General features: G+C 38.8%; 1 protein-coding gene across 2 annotated transcripts in view; it reads right to left on the bottom strand.

Annotated features, from left to right (window-relative positions):
* The window catches only part of olfm2a (olfactomedin 2a), a 110795-nt gene that overhangs the window by 10615 nt on the left and 79661 nt on the right, over positions 1-20519 (bottom strand). For both annotated transcript variants that reach the window (XM_055188610.2, XM_055188608.2), the window contains exons 2-5: positions 12477-12626; positions 7693-7848; positions 3104-3323; positions 44-150 (exon numbers count right to left, since the gene is read on the bottom strand). In XM_055188610.2, the coding sequence (XP_055044585.1) occupies positions 44-150; positions 3104-3323; positions 7693-7848; positions 12477-12626 (633 nt within the window). The remainder of the gene's footprint in view (positions 1-43; positions 151-3103; positions 3324-7692; positions 7849-12476; positions 12627-20519) is intronic.

Here is a 20519-nt window from a genome sequence, read left to right as displayed (position 1 = left end):
CTGTGGCAGTGATGAAGTGATATATTGTTGTGGTGCGACTTACCCTATTATCAGAGCTGGGGATCATTGTGTCAGTCATCCAAGAGCCGAACCTTGACCCTGAAGCGCGGACAGTGATGGGGTTACTGACGCCGGTTAGCTTCCCGCAACCTGGTGATAAAACACAAAGGTCTGGTAAATGGATGGATTCAACACGCCTCAATGGAGCTCTGATAAACCAGTCAGTGTTAAATTGCAGAAAGCGAACTTTACGGTGCAGAACGTCTATCCGTCTATCGTTTTGAATTTTCTTGTAAAGTCATCAGTTTTACCTTTGATAGGACACTAGATTGCTTCATCACACATCTGAAAGGCAATTACTTCTTCAGCCTATTGAACTTTGGGTATTGCTTGGGTATGAGGCTTGCTAGCTGGCTTTTAACGTTTTAACTTAAATTGGCTATTCAATTAGACAGTAAGCACATTTTGATTTAATTGAGTCTAATGTGGCCTCTCCAACTATCTAACATGTCTTGTTTACTTTTGCTTTATCCATTAAAAAGTAAATTGCTGCAGTGGCTAAGAAATCCAATTGGTTATTGTTTTGTAATAGGTCATGCCCTGCCTTGTTTTAATGTCAAGGCTGCAGTAATGTTTTTTTAGCCACATATATTTTTCATTATTTAATAAGGTAAATAGAGGCTTTTATCCAAAGTAACTTAGAGTATAATATGTATTTACCATATGTTTTTTAATGAGCAAGACTGACTGAATATTTAAATACCGTAAATGTATACTGAATATAATAGCTTACAATATTATATAATGTAATGGTAATAAAATGAAACATTTACAATATTAAATTGCAAAATATAAAATATAAAAAAACTTATTACAACTTATACAAGAGTAACTTATTTAACAAAACATTTTCTCAAAATTAGATAAAAACGTTAACTATATAAACGGATCTGTATTATCTGTACACAATAAAATGTCTGCCAAAATAATTCCTGATATCAATTTAATTTTCACTTGTTATCATACAGTAAATGTGATTGTTATTTGTAAGAAAGCCATTTTAGATATCTGAAATTATACTGATATCAGAAATACATTTTCAGATAACACAAATGAACATTGTCACTAGTTACAAGCAAATTCTTGATATCAAGAATTCACATTTTTACTAGTAACAACAATGTAATTTTCACTTAATGTGGAGCGACTTTTTATGCTGCATCTCCTTTCCAAAGCGCTGTTGGAATTTGCCCTTGGTCTGTGTTTGCAAGCGTTTAAGTTAATTTAAAAGTGCATACACAGAGATGTGTATCAAAAAGCAATCAAACATAGACTTCTTCTGTTCTTGACAGGACACTTACAAACAAAATTATATTTTTTTCTAATAAAAACATTTGTTTATGTCTTGTATGTATACGTATAGATTAGATGAATATCTTAAGTAACCTCAATTAACCTACTTAAGTCTGCCATTAATATTTATCAAACAACCCAAGACAAAGAGAAAATCACTTCTGTAGCTCTAAATAATAATAACTATATTTAATTTATACAATAAAGACAGTGTTATTATTCATTTGATTCGATTTCTGTACTCAATGCCAATTTTAGACCTTACTTAATGTGCAACTTTGTTCTTTTTTATAAATGTTTGTTATTTCTTTATTTGTTTGTTTTTTTGCTTATCAGAAAAATGATCCGATCCGTACCTCAAAAAACTTAATGTGATCCGAATCACAAGTTTTGTGATCCTTTACACCCCTAGAAATTTCAAATATAAGAAATGCAATTAGGCAAACTAGGGAATGAACTTACGCTCCCTGGGCGGTTCAGAGCAAAAAAGGAGGCGTGTTCCGGCGCAAAACATACCTGATGCTATGTTGCAGTTTCAAAAAACAATTGCGCAAATGACCAAAAAAAAACCTAGTCTAAAGTCAGTGGCATGTTGCGCATGGTTCATTATGCTACTTTAAGGGCGCATGCTTGACCATAATGTATAGCGTGCACAACGCGCACACACTTTGCTTATCTAATCTACACAGATGCAACAGTTATTTTTGCAAATCATAAATTGTCTCATAAAAATCTCATGCAAATAACAATTAAAATATTTTCGTAAGTTTGTTGTGTGGCTGTATTACGTTTATTTTATGTAAATAATAATTAAAATGTTTTCATAAGAAACCCTAATGTATATGAACTTGATTTGATAAGTGTACTTTGGGGTTGGACTGCTTGCGTTTCTTGGCTTTCAGCGGTGGGGGTGGATGCAGCGATGTCCTCTGCTGGCGTCATTGTAGCGCTTGGCGCAACGATGGGGATGCCAGCTGATGAGACAATGGTGGCTATTTCCTCTCACGCCTGTTTAACATACGCTGATTTGGGCGGGTTTCTGCTATCCCCATACAAAACAACTTCTCTGTCATTGACTGCTCTTACAAGAACGTGGGTCTCCGCGGCTGTGAACCTGGTAAATCCGTTATAATAATAGCAACCCACCATGGAACTTGCGCCCTTGCGTTTAAAGGGAATGTTGGATAGCGTTATGATTGGTTTATTTAACGTTACGCCCAAACCACACCTATGAATAATGAACCTACTTCAGACCAACCCCTTATTGATTTGCGCCTGGCGCAAGAGTTATTTCTCCCTCCGGGAAAATAGCAACAGCGCCCAAGATCCGCCCACAAAGTCACTTGCGCTTTGCGCTTCGCACTTGCGTTTCAGATCGTTAAAATAGTGCCCATTATGTGTAATTAACACATTATGTGTCATTTTGTGTTGATTTTGTGTTAAAATATAACACAAGTTAGTAGTGTGTTGTCCCAGAATCAACACTAATGTGTTGTTTTTAACACATTCGTTCTTAGAGTGTAGTGAAAATACAATTGTTGATACCAAGAATTTGAGTTTTTACTAGTGGAAATTCTATTGTTATTGGTAGAAATCTAATTCCTGATATCAAGAATTAACATTTTAACTAGTGAAAATTTAATTGTTGATATCAAGAATTCATATCCTGAGAATAAATAAAAATCATAACGGCTTGCCATATTAGCATCACACACTACCAGTAGAGCTTCAGGAACCTTAAACATCTTACCAAGTTTCTGCATGCAGGAGTGAAGGCGAGTCTCCAGCAGCAGTACTCTCTGTCTGAGCTCTTCATAGTCGTAGGCACCCATTTCTTCTTGAATGGCCATGAGTACCACAGACAGATTCCTCACTTCCTCCCTCAGTCGCAGGATCATTCTCGCATCTGTCTTGTACTGCTCCAGCACTGGCAACAGGGGGAGCAGTTGAGTAACCTTGTCCTTCAGCTCCTATGACAGAGATGTGGGACAAGAAAGGTATACAATGAAGGCATGGAAAGAAAGGAAGAACGGAACGAATTCATTTCCCTTCAAAGAGGTTTCTGAATTTGCACATTAGCTATACAGTAAATTCCATATCCAGACAGCTAGACCATCCTTTCAGCTTCCTTTAACTCGCATGACTGATTTTTCACTCAACAGTCCAATACGTCTTCACATTAGAACCGCATCTCCTGTCTAGGTGCCGCCTAACTGATTATTGATTAACGCACATCTGCTCCCTCTCTCAATCTATTGCCAGTCCAGAGTGGCGACACGAGCCCACTCATCAGAGACCTGTCAGATCTCCACCTCGCCGTGACCGAGCAACTACGAAAAGCTGAAACATACCGGCTGATCTCAGCTCATCGAGGGCAATCTGTTACCACGGCCATGAGGGATAGCAGGTCAGATGCAGGCTGAGGTATATCAATAAAGGGGGTCCGAACAGCAGGTGTATCAATAAGGCATGCTCACCGCAGGAGGGGCTGTTTCCTCCTTGTTAAGGTTTATCGTAAATCTGGTGATGGAGCTGCTCTCAGCCCTGCAGCGCCACATCATAAATCTCATTTTCCTGTTCCGAGACACAAAAATTTGGTCTCGTTAATCTCCAAGCCCTGCTACGGGCGACTTTGAGCTCTCCGCATTCATCAGCAGCCTCGCCGAGATAAAGCTCGGCTTTGAGAATCACACTGTTTCATTCATTCATTCATTTATATAGCACCAATAAACACAAAAAGAGTTGACCACTGTGCTTTACAGAATAAAAGTCTAGAATACATAAAAGATAAAAATGAAAATAATCACATATTAAAGGCCCCCTAACCTAGGTGTTTTCAGCAATATTAAAATAGTCTCTGGTATCCCCAGAATATGTCTTTAAAGTTTCAGCTCAAAATACACCACAGATCTTTCATTATACGATGTTGAACATGGCCATTTGTGGCTGCATGAAAAAAAATGCTCTGTTTTGTGTGTGCATTTTTCTTTAAATGCAAAGATTCTTTCCGATAACGTTATAAAAAAAGGAAGAAGGAGGAGTTACTACCGCAGGAGGAACGAGTACGAGTCACGCAACACTATACAACACTTATAACTTATGATTCACTACATGTTCGTGTCATTTATATAATATGCACGCGTCTATTTCCAACATAACACAGAAGTCTTACTTACTGCATGCAACTCATGACCCGGTTGTAACTTTTCAAAGAAATCCAGCGCATCAAACACACACGCAAAACTCCGCTGCTACCCTGGATAATAAACTATATCCATTGTTTACAAAAGTCTGGCTTTCTTCTCTTTACATCCAAAGACACACTTCTTATTTTGTGCCATTGTTGAGTCTTGAAATTAAACAAAGCTGTTGCGTGATGTGATGTTTGTAAGTTATAGCGTCTCCCGCTGATTGATGGGTGGGCGGGGTTTTCCGGGGGAAGTGCCCATAAAAAGAAGTGATATGTATAGAAACCCCTGAAACGTCAGTTGGACCCTTAAGCCCGATTTATTGTCGTGCGTAAGTTCTATGCTGTAGCTACGGTGTAGGCTATCTGTAGCCGGTGCGTAGCTCTGCGTAGCCTGACGTGCACCTTGCAAAAATTTTAACAGCGCGTCAATTCTATGCGGACCGCAAGCGCTGTGATTGGTCCACCAGAATCCCTCCCGTCAGGTAAAAAAAAAACTGTGTCATAGGTATTTCCGTTTGCGACGGTGAAAACAAAGAATGGCCAAGTTGAGGAGTGATTTAACTCAAAATTCAACGAAAGTCACTGTTTATTTACTTCCATCATTGTTGGTCTTCTCAAATCGTACACAACAAGTTGCTGTTTCTTCTTCGTTTGTGGGTTACCTTGCCAAACTTCTTCTTCTTTGACGGTCGCGCTGCTACTGTGGTTACACGCGTGGATACTGCCCACCAGCGGTCTGCACGTTGACGCGGATGACGACGCAAAAGTATAAATGAAAACCGACACGGAACCTACGCCATCGCGGCTACGCCGTAGGACCTACGCACGACTACAACGAGCCCTTTAATCGAAAAAAAAACTTTCCGAAACTTGTACGAACCCTGGCGAAGTGCATTCGGCACAGAAATACTCTATAACACACCCAACTGGTTTTTTGACACTTTGCCTACGTTTAGCATGAGGAAACAACTCTATAACTGTGTTAATAAGTAAAAATGCATGAAATACCATTGAACCACCCCTTTAAGGGATTTAAAACATATAATAGTATCTTGAAGTCAACTTTATGACGCACTAGCAACCAGTTAAGAGATATTAAAACAGGATTAAAGGTGGGGTGCACGATCTCTGAAAGCCAATGTTGACATTTGAAATCACCTAAACAAACACCCCCCTACCCCAATAGAATCTGGACCTTCTTTTGATAGACCCACCCCACACATACGCAACCAAGGCAACGATGTCGGTTAGTAGACACTTAATGATGTTTTATTAACAAAGTTCGGGAGGAACACGTCAAATAAATTACCTAAGTGACTTCAGCTGTTTTCAATCAGTAGTCAATAGCACCAGCCGCTTACAATCGGTAATCAACAATACACCCATTCAGCTCGAAAGCAAGCCATATATAAATCACAGTTGAACTCACCGAAAATCCTTCGCATCTTTCAGAATCCCTCCTACACCCCATCTCCTCTCACATTGAATGGGGTTCCAAGTTATTTCCTTAAGGGGGGGATACTCTGTGTTTCAGGCTCATTCCCTGCTCAGAGCCCTCTCCCCGGACAGCACGCCAAATACGTTTACTAATTTAATTCTCTTAACTTATTTGTAAGTGTGAACTCGTGAACTGCTGATTGGCTACAAGTGTGTTTTGGTACTCGGCACGACCCCCTTTTCTAAAGCATTTCTCAAAAATTGTGCACCTCACCTTTTATATCTTAATATTGGGGCAATTCCATACAAATGTCAAACTTATCACGAAACGTAAATTTTTTCCCCAAAAGTTTCGAATGCACAAAGCAAAGATTATTTGACTATTTGACAGAAAAATGTAATGCATCTCCTGGTCTACACAATACATTCTCCTGTAGGCGCATGCGTACATTTCAAGCGGGGTTTAAAAAAATCCGGCGGTGCGCACCGTACACGCATACTGATGATGAAAATTGCGTCACGTGCACTGTACGCAGACCCTTGCGTACACTTAAATCAGTACATTTAGATGTCAATATTATATTAAAAGTCTCTGTTAAAGTTTTATAGCATTTTTTTCGATAGTTACGTAAGTGCACATTTCAGAAGTCTGACACGCCCATAACAACGAAATTTGAGAACATTGTTATATTTTTTTTATAAATGCGCACATAAAAATTAAACTAAATATTACTGTACATGTTCTTTGAAGAGATGTCCCTTCTCCATTTGTTGGGTATTATTGCTTCTGGTTTGTGCCTTTAGTTTCATAAAAATTTTGTCTTCCGATGTTTGTCACTCATGCAGGTTTCCGTCGTATAAATATAGAAACATGAGTATAGACTGATTTTTTTTTGACTCCAGGGGTTTAGGTGGTTCAATGTACTGATAATAAATGCATTCTCTAAGAATTCATCATTATTTCAAATGTCACATCTTTAATGCTGGAATTGCTTATATACGAATCCAAATCTGGCTGCAGCATTTTAAACCAACTCTTTAAAATTGTGCTTTTAACACTGGAACATCTCACAGATTTTTCACAGCTCAGAGAAAAAAATGGTACTTTCAACATGTATTGATAAATGAAGAATGATTTCTGGAACATTTCGGATTCATTTTCTATGCAGCGTTTGGGGAGTTAAATCAAACTGCAGATAAACAGGGAGGATGATGGGTAAGTGCTGGTGGAGTGTACTGAATGAGAGTGATACCCCAGAGATAAAGACCATCTGCGGCTTCCATTCTACTCGACTTAGCAGACAGCTACATGTTACTAATCTTAAAGTGCACTCTGCTATTTAGTCCTCTATGTGGCAGTGATTTCTTCAAGTTGAATGTCTCAGATTTATAGAGCCAGACTTACAAACACATCGTCCTTTTCGAGAGATAAAAGAGATAATAATCCGAGATCTGTATATTAGCATTCAGGGTCACAGCTCAAAGCTAAAAACTAATTGTACATACGAAGACTCAAACACTGAATCCTCGCAATCCCAGACCTAGCATCCTCGTGCTGGGTCTGGGTATACATAACTGATAAGCATTCGAATTCCCTCAAAAACCTTTGATACGTCTCAATTAAGCACAAAAATTTGAGGTGTCTATGTATGTCTATGCATTTCAAGTAAAAACCTTATACGTTTCCTTTGTGGTAGGCTGTGTTTCTGTACCTGAAAACTCTTGGGGTTGAGGCTGCGTGGATTTTCTGAGGCGGTCTTTAGTTTGCCGTCCACAGTCTTCATGAGGTTCTCCGTATCCCTTACATACTGCAGGTCTCTGTACGTCCTAAGATCTAGCACCTCCATGGACTGAGTTATATTTTGAACCTGTTAAAATATGCAAGTCAAACACAATCAGGGCATTTCTGTGAGGGTTTGACAATGTGGCACTTTCAATTTGTTGTAGTTCCTACATACTCCGACCTCCTATCGAGCATCTCGCCCACTTAAGCACACGAGTGATTGGAGCGTGACTATTAAGCGAAACACACACACCTAAACAGCTCCTACATACTCCCACAAATTCCCAGAGGCCATAGACACATTTACACACCCTCCCTCATGCTGTAACAGGACACAGACTGTATGCTGGTATTCTGCTCATGTCCACGTTTGGTCTGATGTGCATGAGGGCTCGCGTGTAATGAGCTGATCTGCATAGCCGTCAGACTCAGTCCTCACGCTTAGATTGAGAATGTTTGGACATGGGCACCAAGTTAGGCGAATCACATATTCACGGTGCATTCATTTTTGTTACTGTTTGTCATGCATGTCGCTGAGTATGTCATGAAGAGCTGTAAACACACACACACACACACACACAAACAAGGAGAGGGATGGGTGGTGGTAGGTAGTTTAATTCTGAACACATCTCTCTCACAAAAGGACTGACCCAGGTGTCCTCATTAGTCTATGTTTTATTAGGCAACAGCATTAGCGCCTCACCATTGCTGGCAAATTGTTATTGTCTGAGTGGTTGAGTTCGATTTCAGTGAGTCTTTGGATGCAGGTGTTATAGTGAAAGCATTTATAGTGAAAGTGAAGTGATGTAATGACTAATGTATGGTAACCTATACTTAGAGTGTGACCTCATTTAACCCATCCAGTGAGTAGTAAACACACACACTGCAAGTTGTGAATACACACACCTGGAATAGTGGGAAGCTATTCTTGCAGTGCCTGGGGAGCAATGGGGGACAGGTACCTTGCTTAAGGCAAACTTAGTGGCAGTGTCTGAAAGATTTTGAGGCAAAGTCTGTTTCAGAATTTGGAGCACATTTTGTGGTAGATTTTGAGGCACTCGGTTGAACTGAATGTACTAAAAATATAATTAAAAACCAGCAAGCACATTTGTAGTACATTGTTATTTTTGTGCTAACTAAAAGTGAAAAGTTATACACAAATATACTAATTTAAACTATAGTTCTACTTCAGCAGTACTTCAGGACACATGAGGGGGCAATTTGAGGCAAAGTTTGTGACAGAGATTAAGGGACATTTTGTGGCAGAATTTTGCGGCAAAGTTTGTGACAGAGATTAAGGGACATTTTGTGGCAGAATCTGAGGCACATTTTGAGGCAAAATTTGTGACAGAATGAGGAACATTTTGTGACAGAGATTGAGGGTCATTTTGTGGCAGAATTTAAGGCAAAGTTTGTGGCAACATTTGTTGCAGAGATTGAGGGACATTTTGTTGCAGAATTTGAGGCAACGTTTGTGACAGAGATTGAGGGACATTTTGTGGCAGAATTTGAGGCAAAGTTTGTGAAAGAGATTGAGAGACATTTTGTGGCAGAATCTAAGGCACGTTTTGTGGCAGAAATTGAGGCAAAGATTGAGAGACATTTTGTGACAGAATCTGAGGGTCATTTTGTGACAGAATCTGAGGCACATTTTGTGGCAAAATCTGAGGCACATTTTGTGGCAAAATCTGAGGCACATTTTGCGGCAGAATTTGAGGCAAAGTTTATGACAAAGATTAATAGACATTTTGTGACAGAATCTGAGGCACATTTTGTGGCAGAATTTGAGGCAAAGTTTATGACAAAGATTAAAAGACATTTTGTGACAGAATCTGAGGCACATTTTGTGGCAAAAATTTGTGACAGAGATTGCGGGACATTTTATGACAGAGATTGAGGGACATTTTGTGGCAGAATCTGAGGCACATTTTGTGGCAGAATCTGAGGCATGTTTTGTGGCAAAATTGTGAAGGGATTGGAGGACATTTTGTGACAGATATTAAGGGACATTTTGTGGCAGAATTTGAGGCAAAGTTTGTGACAGCGATTGAGGGATATTTTGTTGCAGAATCTGAGGCACATTTTGTGGCAGAAATTTGTGACAGAAATTGAGGGTCATTTTGTGGGCAGAATCTGAGGCTCATTTGAGGGCAGAATCTGAGGCACATTTTGTGGCAGAAATTTGTGACAGAGATTGAGGGTCATTTTGTGGCAGAATCTGAGGCACATTTTGTGGCAAAAATTTGTGACATTGATTGAGGGAGATTTTGTGACAGAGATTGAGGGAGATTTTGTGACAGAGATTGAGGGTGATTTTGTGGCAGAATTTGAGGCAAAGTTTGTGACAGAGATTGAGGGTCATTTTGTGGCAGAATCTGAGGCACATTTTGTGGCAGAAATTTGTGACAGAAATTGAGGGTCATTTTGTGGCAGAATCTGAGGCAAAGTTTATGACAGAGATTGAGGGATATTTTGTGGCAGAATCTGAGGCACATTTTGTGGCAGAAATTTGTGACAGAAATTGAGAGTCATTTGTTGCAGAATCTGAGGCAAAGTTTGTGACAGAGATTGAGGGACATTTTGTGACAGAGATTAAGGGTCATTTTGTGGCAGAATCTGAGGCACATTTTGTGGCAAAATTTGTGATAAAGATTGAGGGACATTTTATGACATAGATTGAGGGTGATTTTGTGACAGAATTTGAGGCAAAGTTTGTGAAAGAGATTGAGAGACATTTTGTGGCAAAAATTTGTGACAGAGATTTAGGGACATTTTAATTTTGACAGAGATTGAGGGACATTTTGTGGCAGAATTTGAGGCAAAGTTTGTGAAAGAGATTGAGAGACATTTTGTGGCAGAAACTGAGGCATGTTTTGTGGCAACATTTGTTACAGAGATTGAGGGACATTTTGTGAAGAATTTGAAGCAAATTGTGGCAAAATTTCAGGCACAATGCTTCCGGGGCCACGCATTTTGTGTAGAATTTAAGCCATGTTTTGTGGCAGTTTGTGGTACATTTTGTGGAAGATGTTAAGGTAGACTGTGAGCTCAGGACACAGGAGTCACGTCTCATTGATCCACCCTGACTGAATCGTACATTTAGCATCTCAGATTTGCTTTCTTTGAACTCCATCTAAAAAAAGGTTGAATGTCAGTCGATTCCTCACTCCACCACTTTCTTCATCCGTGCCTTCATCAACTGTCCTCATTAGCTACTTAAACAGCTGCTTTGAATTGTATGATTCCAAAGCTCTTTCTAAATCAACAAGCATGATGTCAATTGGGACTTAATGGGCTGCTCTTCACCAATGAGGATAGAAACCACGGAAGGCTGGTGAGATAAAAGATTGAAGGAGGAGGAAAGAGTCTAGTCCACTGAAACTCTTTTCATGCCAACATTCTGCTTTTAGCTTCCAACTGACTGAACCACAGATATAAGTTGAATCAGTATCTATCTCTTACTGTAGCAAAACACATCTCTTTCATCATCATATTTCTACAGTCTTTTCACTCACACTTTCTGTGTGGTGGCAAGTGTGCCGCACAAGCCCTGAAAAGTGAAGCCAAAACGTCTCGACCCCCCCCCCCTGTGACTGGTCCCAGTATAGGTCATAAACCCCGCCTCCCCATGTTATTCAATGGGACTGGAGACCAACTTAACAATTTAATTAAACTTTAATTATCTTTTTTACGAAGCTGGTTTCTGTCATTTACTGTAGTTTTTATCACGCTGATGTAAATGCAAGTGTTTGTTTTTAAAATAAGTTGGTTTTAGTTAGTTATTTAATAATATAAAACGGTGGTGTCACGTCATGATTGACAGCTGTAATATCGTGTGGTATGCGCATTCTGCGAGGGCGGGGTCTTGATTTCGCGGCTTTACTTCCTGCTTACTACTGCGCAGGACTGGTCCCGAAATCGCTACTGCGCAGACTCAAGACCCAAGATGTCAGCACCATATCGGGACACTAGCGGCTTCACTTTTCACCAATGGAAGAGAGCGAACAGCCATCGTCCATCTTTTTTTACAGTCTATGTGTGGTGGTGTTCCAACCAGTATTCTTAACAAGTTTAACCAGGTAACATTTCTTTGCTTAAGCAGTTTCCCCATGCTGGTTGACCAACAGTGTTTGGGCTCAACTACAATTATTGTCTCTATTTATCAACATTTTTATGTCTCAACTTTTCCCAACAATTAGGACAAAATATCTGAGGTGTGTTTTTTATTTTTATTTTTAAGAATTATCTCTGTCCTGGTCCCTTTTCTGTTTGTCTGTTTTCACACTGGGTCAGTATGTGGTGCATCAAGTTTTAATGTTACATTTACATAATCTCTCCTCTCCCCCCCACCCCAGATGCATAGATGTCAGTTTGTTTTTCCACATAAAACAGGGTCTATGTGTGTCTTTTAATAAACCACTGTGCATTGAGTGCTCCATTTACTAATTTAATACATATTTTCAGTTCACGTATTCTTTGCATATTCCCAGTCTAATGGGTATGAAAAAACACCCCAACTTCTGAGCAAAACAAATCCAATTTCCTAGTATTTAGGACACATCTTCTTTTGAGGAGGCTGTTTGCATCATGTACTTATGCAAACTTTCTCTAATGGGAACTGCATTATGTAATGTTGTGGGTTGTACGTGTAATAACTGTGTAACAAAAACCCACAAAACAATATTTCAGATTTGTGTTTGAGTTTACTGTCACCTTCTCCATAAGTTGACGTAGTTGTCTGCTGCGTGGGTCTCGATTACACATGTTCTGTGCCGGAGCCACAACGGTGCAGAGGCATTTTCCATCTGCATCCTGTGCCGAGCTGTAGATCTGCCAACCCTCCTCTGGGCTTGGATACAGTGCCTGCATAAGATAAAGAGATCGAGAGATGAAAAAAGAGAGCCGGAGATGTAATGGATAGACAACAAAATACGTGAGCAAGATGGAAAGTGGCATTTGTGAGACGAGGAGGTTTTGATCAGCTTAGACACTTGGAGGAAATAGAGGCACTTGGGATCGATAAAGCGGCTTTTCATAGGGGGTGGAGTCAGGTGATGGATGTCTTGTGTATTAATCAGAATCAATGTACAGGCTCACACACAAACATACACCCAAACCTTTAAAGCTAATATGAATGGATTTTGTGCTACGACAATAATACTTACTTATTATGCCCTATTTTAAATGTTAACCCTAATAGAAACCTGTTGCCATTATGAGCATTTATGATCAACATTTTTGTGTTTTGCTGTATTTGTGAGGATGTCCAAAGACTAACTGAAGAATAAAGTCAGAAAAGAAAAGTACAGAGTCATTATCAATGTCATTAAAGACAGATAGCAGTTGCAATAAATAGGAGTGGCACTAAAAATCTCCTTTTCTCTAGCTCTCTTTACTCTTCTTCTGTCTCTCTCACTCTCACACTTCTCCGATCAGATTAAATAAGCGAGTAGACAGGGACTATGTGATTGGAGAGTAAAGCAGCAGCTGTCCATGAGCTCACTGTCACATCCTGTCACTCCTGCCACTCCCATCCCTCTCTCCTTCTGTCTCCTTCACTTTTTTCACACTCCACATTGCTCCCCACATCCCAATCGCTCTCATCTGGCCTTCTTCCTGTGTTTGTCTCTGGACAATTTCTCTCAACCACTCAATTTATTTTGAATTACTGCAAATCAACTCATTAAAGCTTTATTAGCCTGGCTGGCAAAATGAAACTTTACAAAACGTGACCCTGCCTGTGAATAGCCATTTTTTTGCTGTTTTTTACATGAAATCATCCAATATAATGTAAAGGACATTCTGTGAAAATATAACCTTGATATCTTTAATAAGACTGAGTAAGGTCATGTCAAGATCAAAATCAAATTGAGAATTCAACCTTTGATGCTTCTGATCTCATTATTAGATTATGTAGCTGACTAGATTTTACAGATAAGCAATTTCACAAATGCAGGGCTCGCAAAATCGCTAGCCCGACGTCGTTTTACCTCAGAATCTAACATTATTCTAGCAAAAATAAATGGCTATGGTAAGATCTGTTAACCTAAAGGGAATTAAATGTTTATTCCTTTTTAATATTTGCTTTAAGTCTTCTATATTTTGTTAAAGTCACTGGTAATAATAATATTTCAGTAATATAACAATTAAATTATTCTAACGTTAGGGGAACTTTAAAATAACCTAAAAATAACATTAGGGAATGTTCATTTTCTTAAAGGTGCAGTGTGTCATTTTTAGAAGGATCTCTTGACAGAAATGCAAAATAATATACAAAACTATATTATCAGGGGTGTACAAAGGCCTTTCATAATGAACCACTATGTGTTTATTACCTTAGAACGAGACCTTTTTATCTACATACAAAGAGGGTCCCCTTACATGGAAGTCACCATTTTGTGCCACCATTTTTCTACAGAAGCCCTTAACGGACAATTCTTTTTACTAAGTTGTCTCCACCGATGACAAGTTTGTCCGGTGGCAGCTACTGTAGCTTCTCTATGGGTTTCAAAAGCAAGGGGTGAGCTGTGGACAACGCCGTTGGTTGCAATTCGCAAACTCACCACTAGATGCCGCTAAAATTTACACACTGCACCTTTAAAGAAAACATTCCTGGCTAACCAAAAACCTTGGAAAATAGGGAAACATTTTGGGAACCATGTTAGCTGGGGATGGGCAGGAATAGTTGGCTTACATGGAAATCCAGGATTTATCAATGTTCTACATTAAACAGTGTATTTTTTATTCGGGCTACTTATATTAATTTCGGGCTACCAAAAATTAAAGGGTGTCTGCCCAAAGCGCTACCAGGGATTTTAAAATTTTGCGGGCCCTGAAATGTTAAGGTGTCCATTAGTAAATGAGGCAATAAAAGTTTCCGAAAATACAGATAAAGACAATAATACATCTACTGATAAAATAAATATTATTATTATTATATTATTATAAATAATAAAAATTTTCTTGATCATCCGTATATTTTGCTTTCCTAAACATTCAGGCCTGTCAATCATCATTAAAGGGATACTCCAGCAAAATATGAAAATTACCCCATGATGTACTTAAGCAAATCTTTCAGACGGACACATTTGGAGTTATTTTAGTAAATGTCCAAGCCCTTCCAAGCTTTATAATGGAAAACAGGGATCAAGGTACAAATTCTGACTTTAAACCCAAAAGATGCATACATCTTTCACAGAAGTAATCCACATGGCTCTGGAGACTCATAAAGGTCTTCTGCGGGTAGTTGATGCGATTTTGTAAAAAAAAATCCATATTTCAAACTTTATAAACCGAAATAACTAGCTTCTGATCTCATGAATTTCCGTGACTATAACATATTTTGCTCATTTATCCATGTCGTTGTCACGGATCTTCGCATTTTTCCGTGTCCGTACCACAGACTTTCTTTTTTGTGTCATTTTCACGTATTGCTTACTCAGTTGTTTTTCCTATTTTCTTACCATTGTCGCTTGGGTTTGGGGTTAGAACGACTCTCTGTTACATAAAATGACATCCTAACCCAAACCCAGCTCTAACCCTAATGTCAGGTGACAATTGCTTAAAAATCTGGATTTTTTTTATCAACCAATAGTTAAAGTGACATCTAACCCAAACTCTAAATCTAACCCCAAACCCAAGCGACAATGGTTTAAAAATAGGAAAAACAATTGAGTAACCAATACGTGAAACTGACACGGAAAAGAAAGTCTGTGGTAAATGCAGAGATCCGTGACAATGACACAGAATATTTTGCTCATTTATCCGTGACTATACCACGGAACTTTGTGAGATCATGTTGTCTGGTAACTACGCCATCTTGGACTCGCGCGAGAGTTTTAGCGTAGTGAGCGTTGGTTGCCATGGGCACGTTACACAGTGATTACCTCTGTAAAGGACGGGAGCACTATTTGGGCTTCAAAGTCGGAAGTTGTTTCCTGATCCCTGGTTTCTCCTATTATAAGCTTGGAAAATCGAATGTATGTATCTCGGATAGCTTGAGGGTGAGTAAAATCATTGAGTAATTTTGATAATTGGCTGTAGTGTCACTTTAAGAGCATATTTAAGGGACAGATCACATTTCGTGTCTAAATCAGCATGGAATGACACTGCTTTCCTCCTTATTTCCAAGGTGGTTGCGCTCCGGTAGCATGTGCCATTGGTAAGCAAAATTGAGCCACAGTGACTCAGCCCATAGATTCAGTAATGTGTCTCCATGGACAGATCATTGACCAGATCATTCATTCCTTGTATCTCTGTACAGCTATGATCAGCTGTTCCTCAATCTTGAGTTAATACGTAATGATTCAATGTTTACATGACCCAATGTTGATAGGTAAACGGGAAAGCAAACTTCTGAAAAGTATTCTGACCCGCTGCGGCACCTGCTTGGAAAAAAAAGAGCTTGTCGCACCATATCGTTCTTTATTTGAGCACGCGTGTCGCGCATCTACATTGAAAATGACATATTTGCGTCCCCTAAGTCTCCATGCCTCTTGTCCCAGCGACAAGTCTTCCAGCATCCCTCCTTCTCCCCATCACCTTTCTTTATCTGTGAAGTTCTGTTGTGTTAGAATGGTGGGTGTATGGTTAGGGGGCTGGGGGGTTGAACTTGGGGCTCAAGTCCTGGCCTCAGGTTTAGAGTTCACTTTGAGGATAGCAAGTTCGTTTACTATTAATTATTAAGACTGAATGGGCAGACGAACAAGTGAACTTTATTTTGGGTTCAGGCAGATTTCATTGTGTGTTTGGTAATAACTCACTGCTTTTTGCTCCCTTGGCAACCAACTCATTCAGTATGCTAGTTTTGTTTTTTCCTAGAATTTTTTTTTTGGGATTTAATAAAGCAACATGCAGGTTTTTGACCTAGTAAAAAAAATTCTGGAGCTGCAATACATGTGAACCGTCTAATGATGCCTGTATTTTTAACTATATCTCTTTGCACAGGTGAAAATTGAAGAGCTTAGATGCAAAACCCTCAGTGTGTCTGACATGTTTTCTTGTAAATTAGCATTTTTAATCAGACCCTTAATAATTTCTACCAACAAAGCAGTAATTCTGAATGACCTAAAGCTTGGATTAAGCAAAAGTATTTAATGATTGTACTGTATAATATGTGCAGAGAGCATCCGGTTAATATCATTATCTCATTTTTGACAGAGGTGGCATTTAGAAGCGTTTGCATCTATGCTCCTCAAATGACTTATCCTGCTGATTTATTTTCTATATTTTGCCTTAATTTTTCACTTTATTTTCTTCTCTTACTCTTCTTTAAGTCTGTTCTATAATCTAGTGAGCTGCCATGCGGTCCACCGCTTCACCGTAGACAAAGGGCTTTGCACAGACAGAACACAAAGGTCCGGGCCAATAATTCATTTCAATAAAGGTGACACAGAGAAACGATGTAATACTCTATAAAAATATATATATCGATTTCATGAATCATATTTAGAGTACAATCAACATTTCACTCATGCTGGCCGCCATATTGGATTTATATTGTACTAAGCTTGTCCTAATGTATTATGAGATTGATTTTTGCATGCTGCATTGGAACTGTGTTCAAATTACAGTAGGTGTCTTAAAGGTGCTGTAGAATGTAAAACTGTGGCTGTGTCTCAATCAGCTCCCTTGCTCAGTAGTCAGGGCATTGATCGAGGAGTCTGCCATTTTAAGAAAATCACGCAGGCCAACTCAATGAACTTCATAAAATGCTAAATTTGTTTTTGTTTTAATATAAATACACATTGCTAGACAGGAAAGGAAAGTAATATTTCTCTACATTTATGCACATACAGTACTGTGCAAAAGTCTTACGCCACCACCACCAAACTTGTTGTTTTAGAAGTTTTAATGTTCATACATATTTATTTTTCAATCTATTTTATTAAGATACAAACAGAAAATACAGAAAATATGTACAAAAAAAATTAAATTTTCAGGACTAAATGTCTTCTTTAGGCATCGTCAGTGTTTAGTGTGACCTCTTTTGGCACTAAACACATCTTGAGCGTTTTTGAGCTGAATGAAGCAAAAATATTGATTTTTTAAAAAGATTTAGGATTAGGATTTAATTTGATTTAGGTTTAAGAGATCCTGCAGTTTCCTGCTATTGCTCAGAAGTGGAAGGCGAGTTTACCCTTGACACATCAGTTTACATTTTTACACAGTTTTAAATACTATATACACATTTCCTGTATTTTCTGGATGTATTATATTAAAGAGACTGAGAAACAATTATATATGATCACTATAACATTGCAAAAACAACACATCTAATTGTGCCATGGTGGCCTAAGACAGTGGTTCTCAAACTGGGGGCCGGGGCCACCAGGGGGGCCTCGAGATGGTGCCAGGGGGGCCCCAGTTTTATGACATTTTATAAAATACATTAATTTATCATAAATTCTGTGTAATTCAACCTAAAAAAATAAGGCTACTAACAAACAGCACTACTTTGTATAATTTAATATGTTTTGTTTAATTAAAATGTTACGTCTTAGAACACATTTGTCATAACTTTTCTTTGGGTGGGGGCCGCGAAGGATAGATCTGTACACACGGGGGGCAGCACGCTGAAAAAGTTTGAGAACCACTGCCTTAGACTTTTGCACAGTACTGTATATGTTAGAGAAAAGTGTTTTTCAAAATATACTTTAACAAGTGTTTAAAAATTAAGTCAGAGAGATGTTTATTTTGCCGCTTGTTGATGAATAACAGCTGTAAATTATGCATACACGATATACTGATTCACGACCTCGGGAGCTTGGAGGGGATTGAGACGCAGGGTGTATTTACCTTAGATATATAAGAGTTCTGTTCAAGGTAATGACATATCGTGAGCCTCAAACACAATTGTTTCTATCTTTTTTTTATGTCAATCTTGTGCATGCAAAAGTCACATTTAATTACAAAGTTGTTAAAAATAATGCTAAAAATAATTGTTAGCGCTATATGCTAGTTAATGCTATATGCTAGCGTTTAGGCTAAAGTTCTACTTTTGACATTACAGTTACGTTTTGCAGGTACTGAAAAAACAAACTTACCACTCAGAAACGTCCATTAGAATAACTGATTATTCCTCAAAATTGAGTGACATGAGTCATGCTGTAAAACAGCCAATCAAAGCAGAGCTCAACATTATTATTCATGACCCTTCCAAAATAGGCAATAACAGCCCTTTTCGTTATAGAGAGAAATCCTAAGGGTTCTATCATACACCGGTGCAATGCAGCTTTGTGTCTATTGCTAGTTTCAACCCGGCGCAATTATCATTTTTGTTGTTTAAATAGCAAATGCATTTGCGCTTAATTTTGCGCTCATGGGTGTTCTGGTCTAAAAACGAGGTGTGTTAAGGTGCATTGGTGGCGCGTTACTATTTTGAGGCAACTAAAATAGACTACGCCATTGACCAACAAAAACCTGGTCGCAATATTGTTTTTGTTATTTAATGAGCGCGTTCGTAATACAAGACGACAATGCGCGTTTGCTTATCACACACATGGATGCGCAGCAGAACAAAACCCTTTTTATAATGAAAAATTTTAATTATTGAGTCTCTTGGACATAAATGAGGACCGATTATAAGACGTTAGAAGGTGTACAGAGCAGCTTCACCTGTAGCCTGGTGGGTGATTGAATGATTTGCTTTAAACAAATGCAAATATTTGATCAGTGTTTGAATGTTTTTTGAATGCTGCCACGTGGATGTGTTGTGTATGATGACTCTGTACCTGTGAATATGGGTAGATGAGAAACATTTTTAAGTAATGCTGTCATGGCGCTGTCCCAGTGCTGAAGGCCATCCACACGTTTGTAAATTCTTTATCTCCTGTTTGTTACAAATAAAGTATTTTTGGAGTGCAAACGTTTTCTTACATACTTATTTTTTGGTGATGTTGGACATCCATACATTTACCTCTATACATACAATTGAAGGCATGCTATTTTTGCTTTCATTACTAAAAGAAAACGGCTTTTAAAGGTTTCAATCCAAAAATAACAGTTTCAATACAAATGAAAACAACGCAATTATTTAACATTAATCTTAAACTGGGGATCTTCTTCCTCCGCTTAGTTTTTCAGTTTACAAAGTCCGTCATCTAAATAGGGATTAGACATAGCGCCAGCACAACTGGCTTTTCAAGGGGATGAGAGATAAGACTCTCATTAGTTTATTGCACGTTACGCCCCAAACACACCCATTACTCATTACAAGAATAGGAACAAGCATTTCCGACCGTGTGCTGGGCGCACAAACAATTTTTCCCTTCGCTAAATTAGCAAAAGGGGAATCGGACACACGCGTTAAGACCGTTCGCTTTAGACAATGCGAGTAGATCGTTAAAATAGAGCCCTTGGGTTGTAAATGGATATGTAAAACTGTATTACTTAATAAAGTTATATTTTAACATACTGTAACAATGCATTTTTTTGGCACTTTTAAGAGGACACCTAAGCAAATTGCCTACCTTTCTTAAGAGACCAGGGAGCACCTGCTATGCCTTAAAATATCACTTAGGCACCTAAATAGGTGTTGGTGAAGAGCGTCAGCGTTCCTTTGGGCCCCCTATTATGAGTTACAACAAGCCCACAACAAAGGTCTAAAAATAAACAGAACTGCTGCATGTGACCCAGTAGATTAGGACACACACAATTTCTTCCATCTCATTCCAGTGAAGGTGCTTGCTGAGCCCAAAGGCATGGGAGACAGAGACGAACGCTTGACACACACACACACACACACACACACGTACG

This window comes from Misgurnus anguillicaudatus, chromosome 19 (genome assembly GCF_027580225.2).
Source record: "Misgurnus anguillicaudatus chromosome 19, ASM2758022v2, whole genome shotgun sequence".
Classification (NCBI taxonomy): domain Eukaryota; kingdom Metazoa; phylum Chordata; class Actinopteri; order Cypriniformes; family Cobitidae; genus Misgurnus; species Misgurnus anguillicaudatus.
This window is presented reverse-complemented; position numbering and strand designations above follow the sequence as displayed.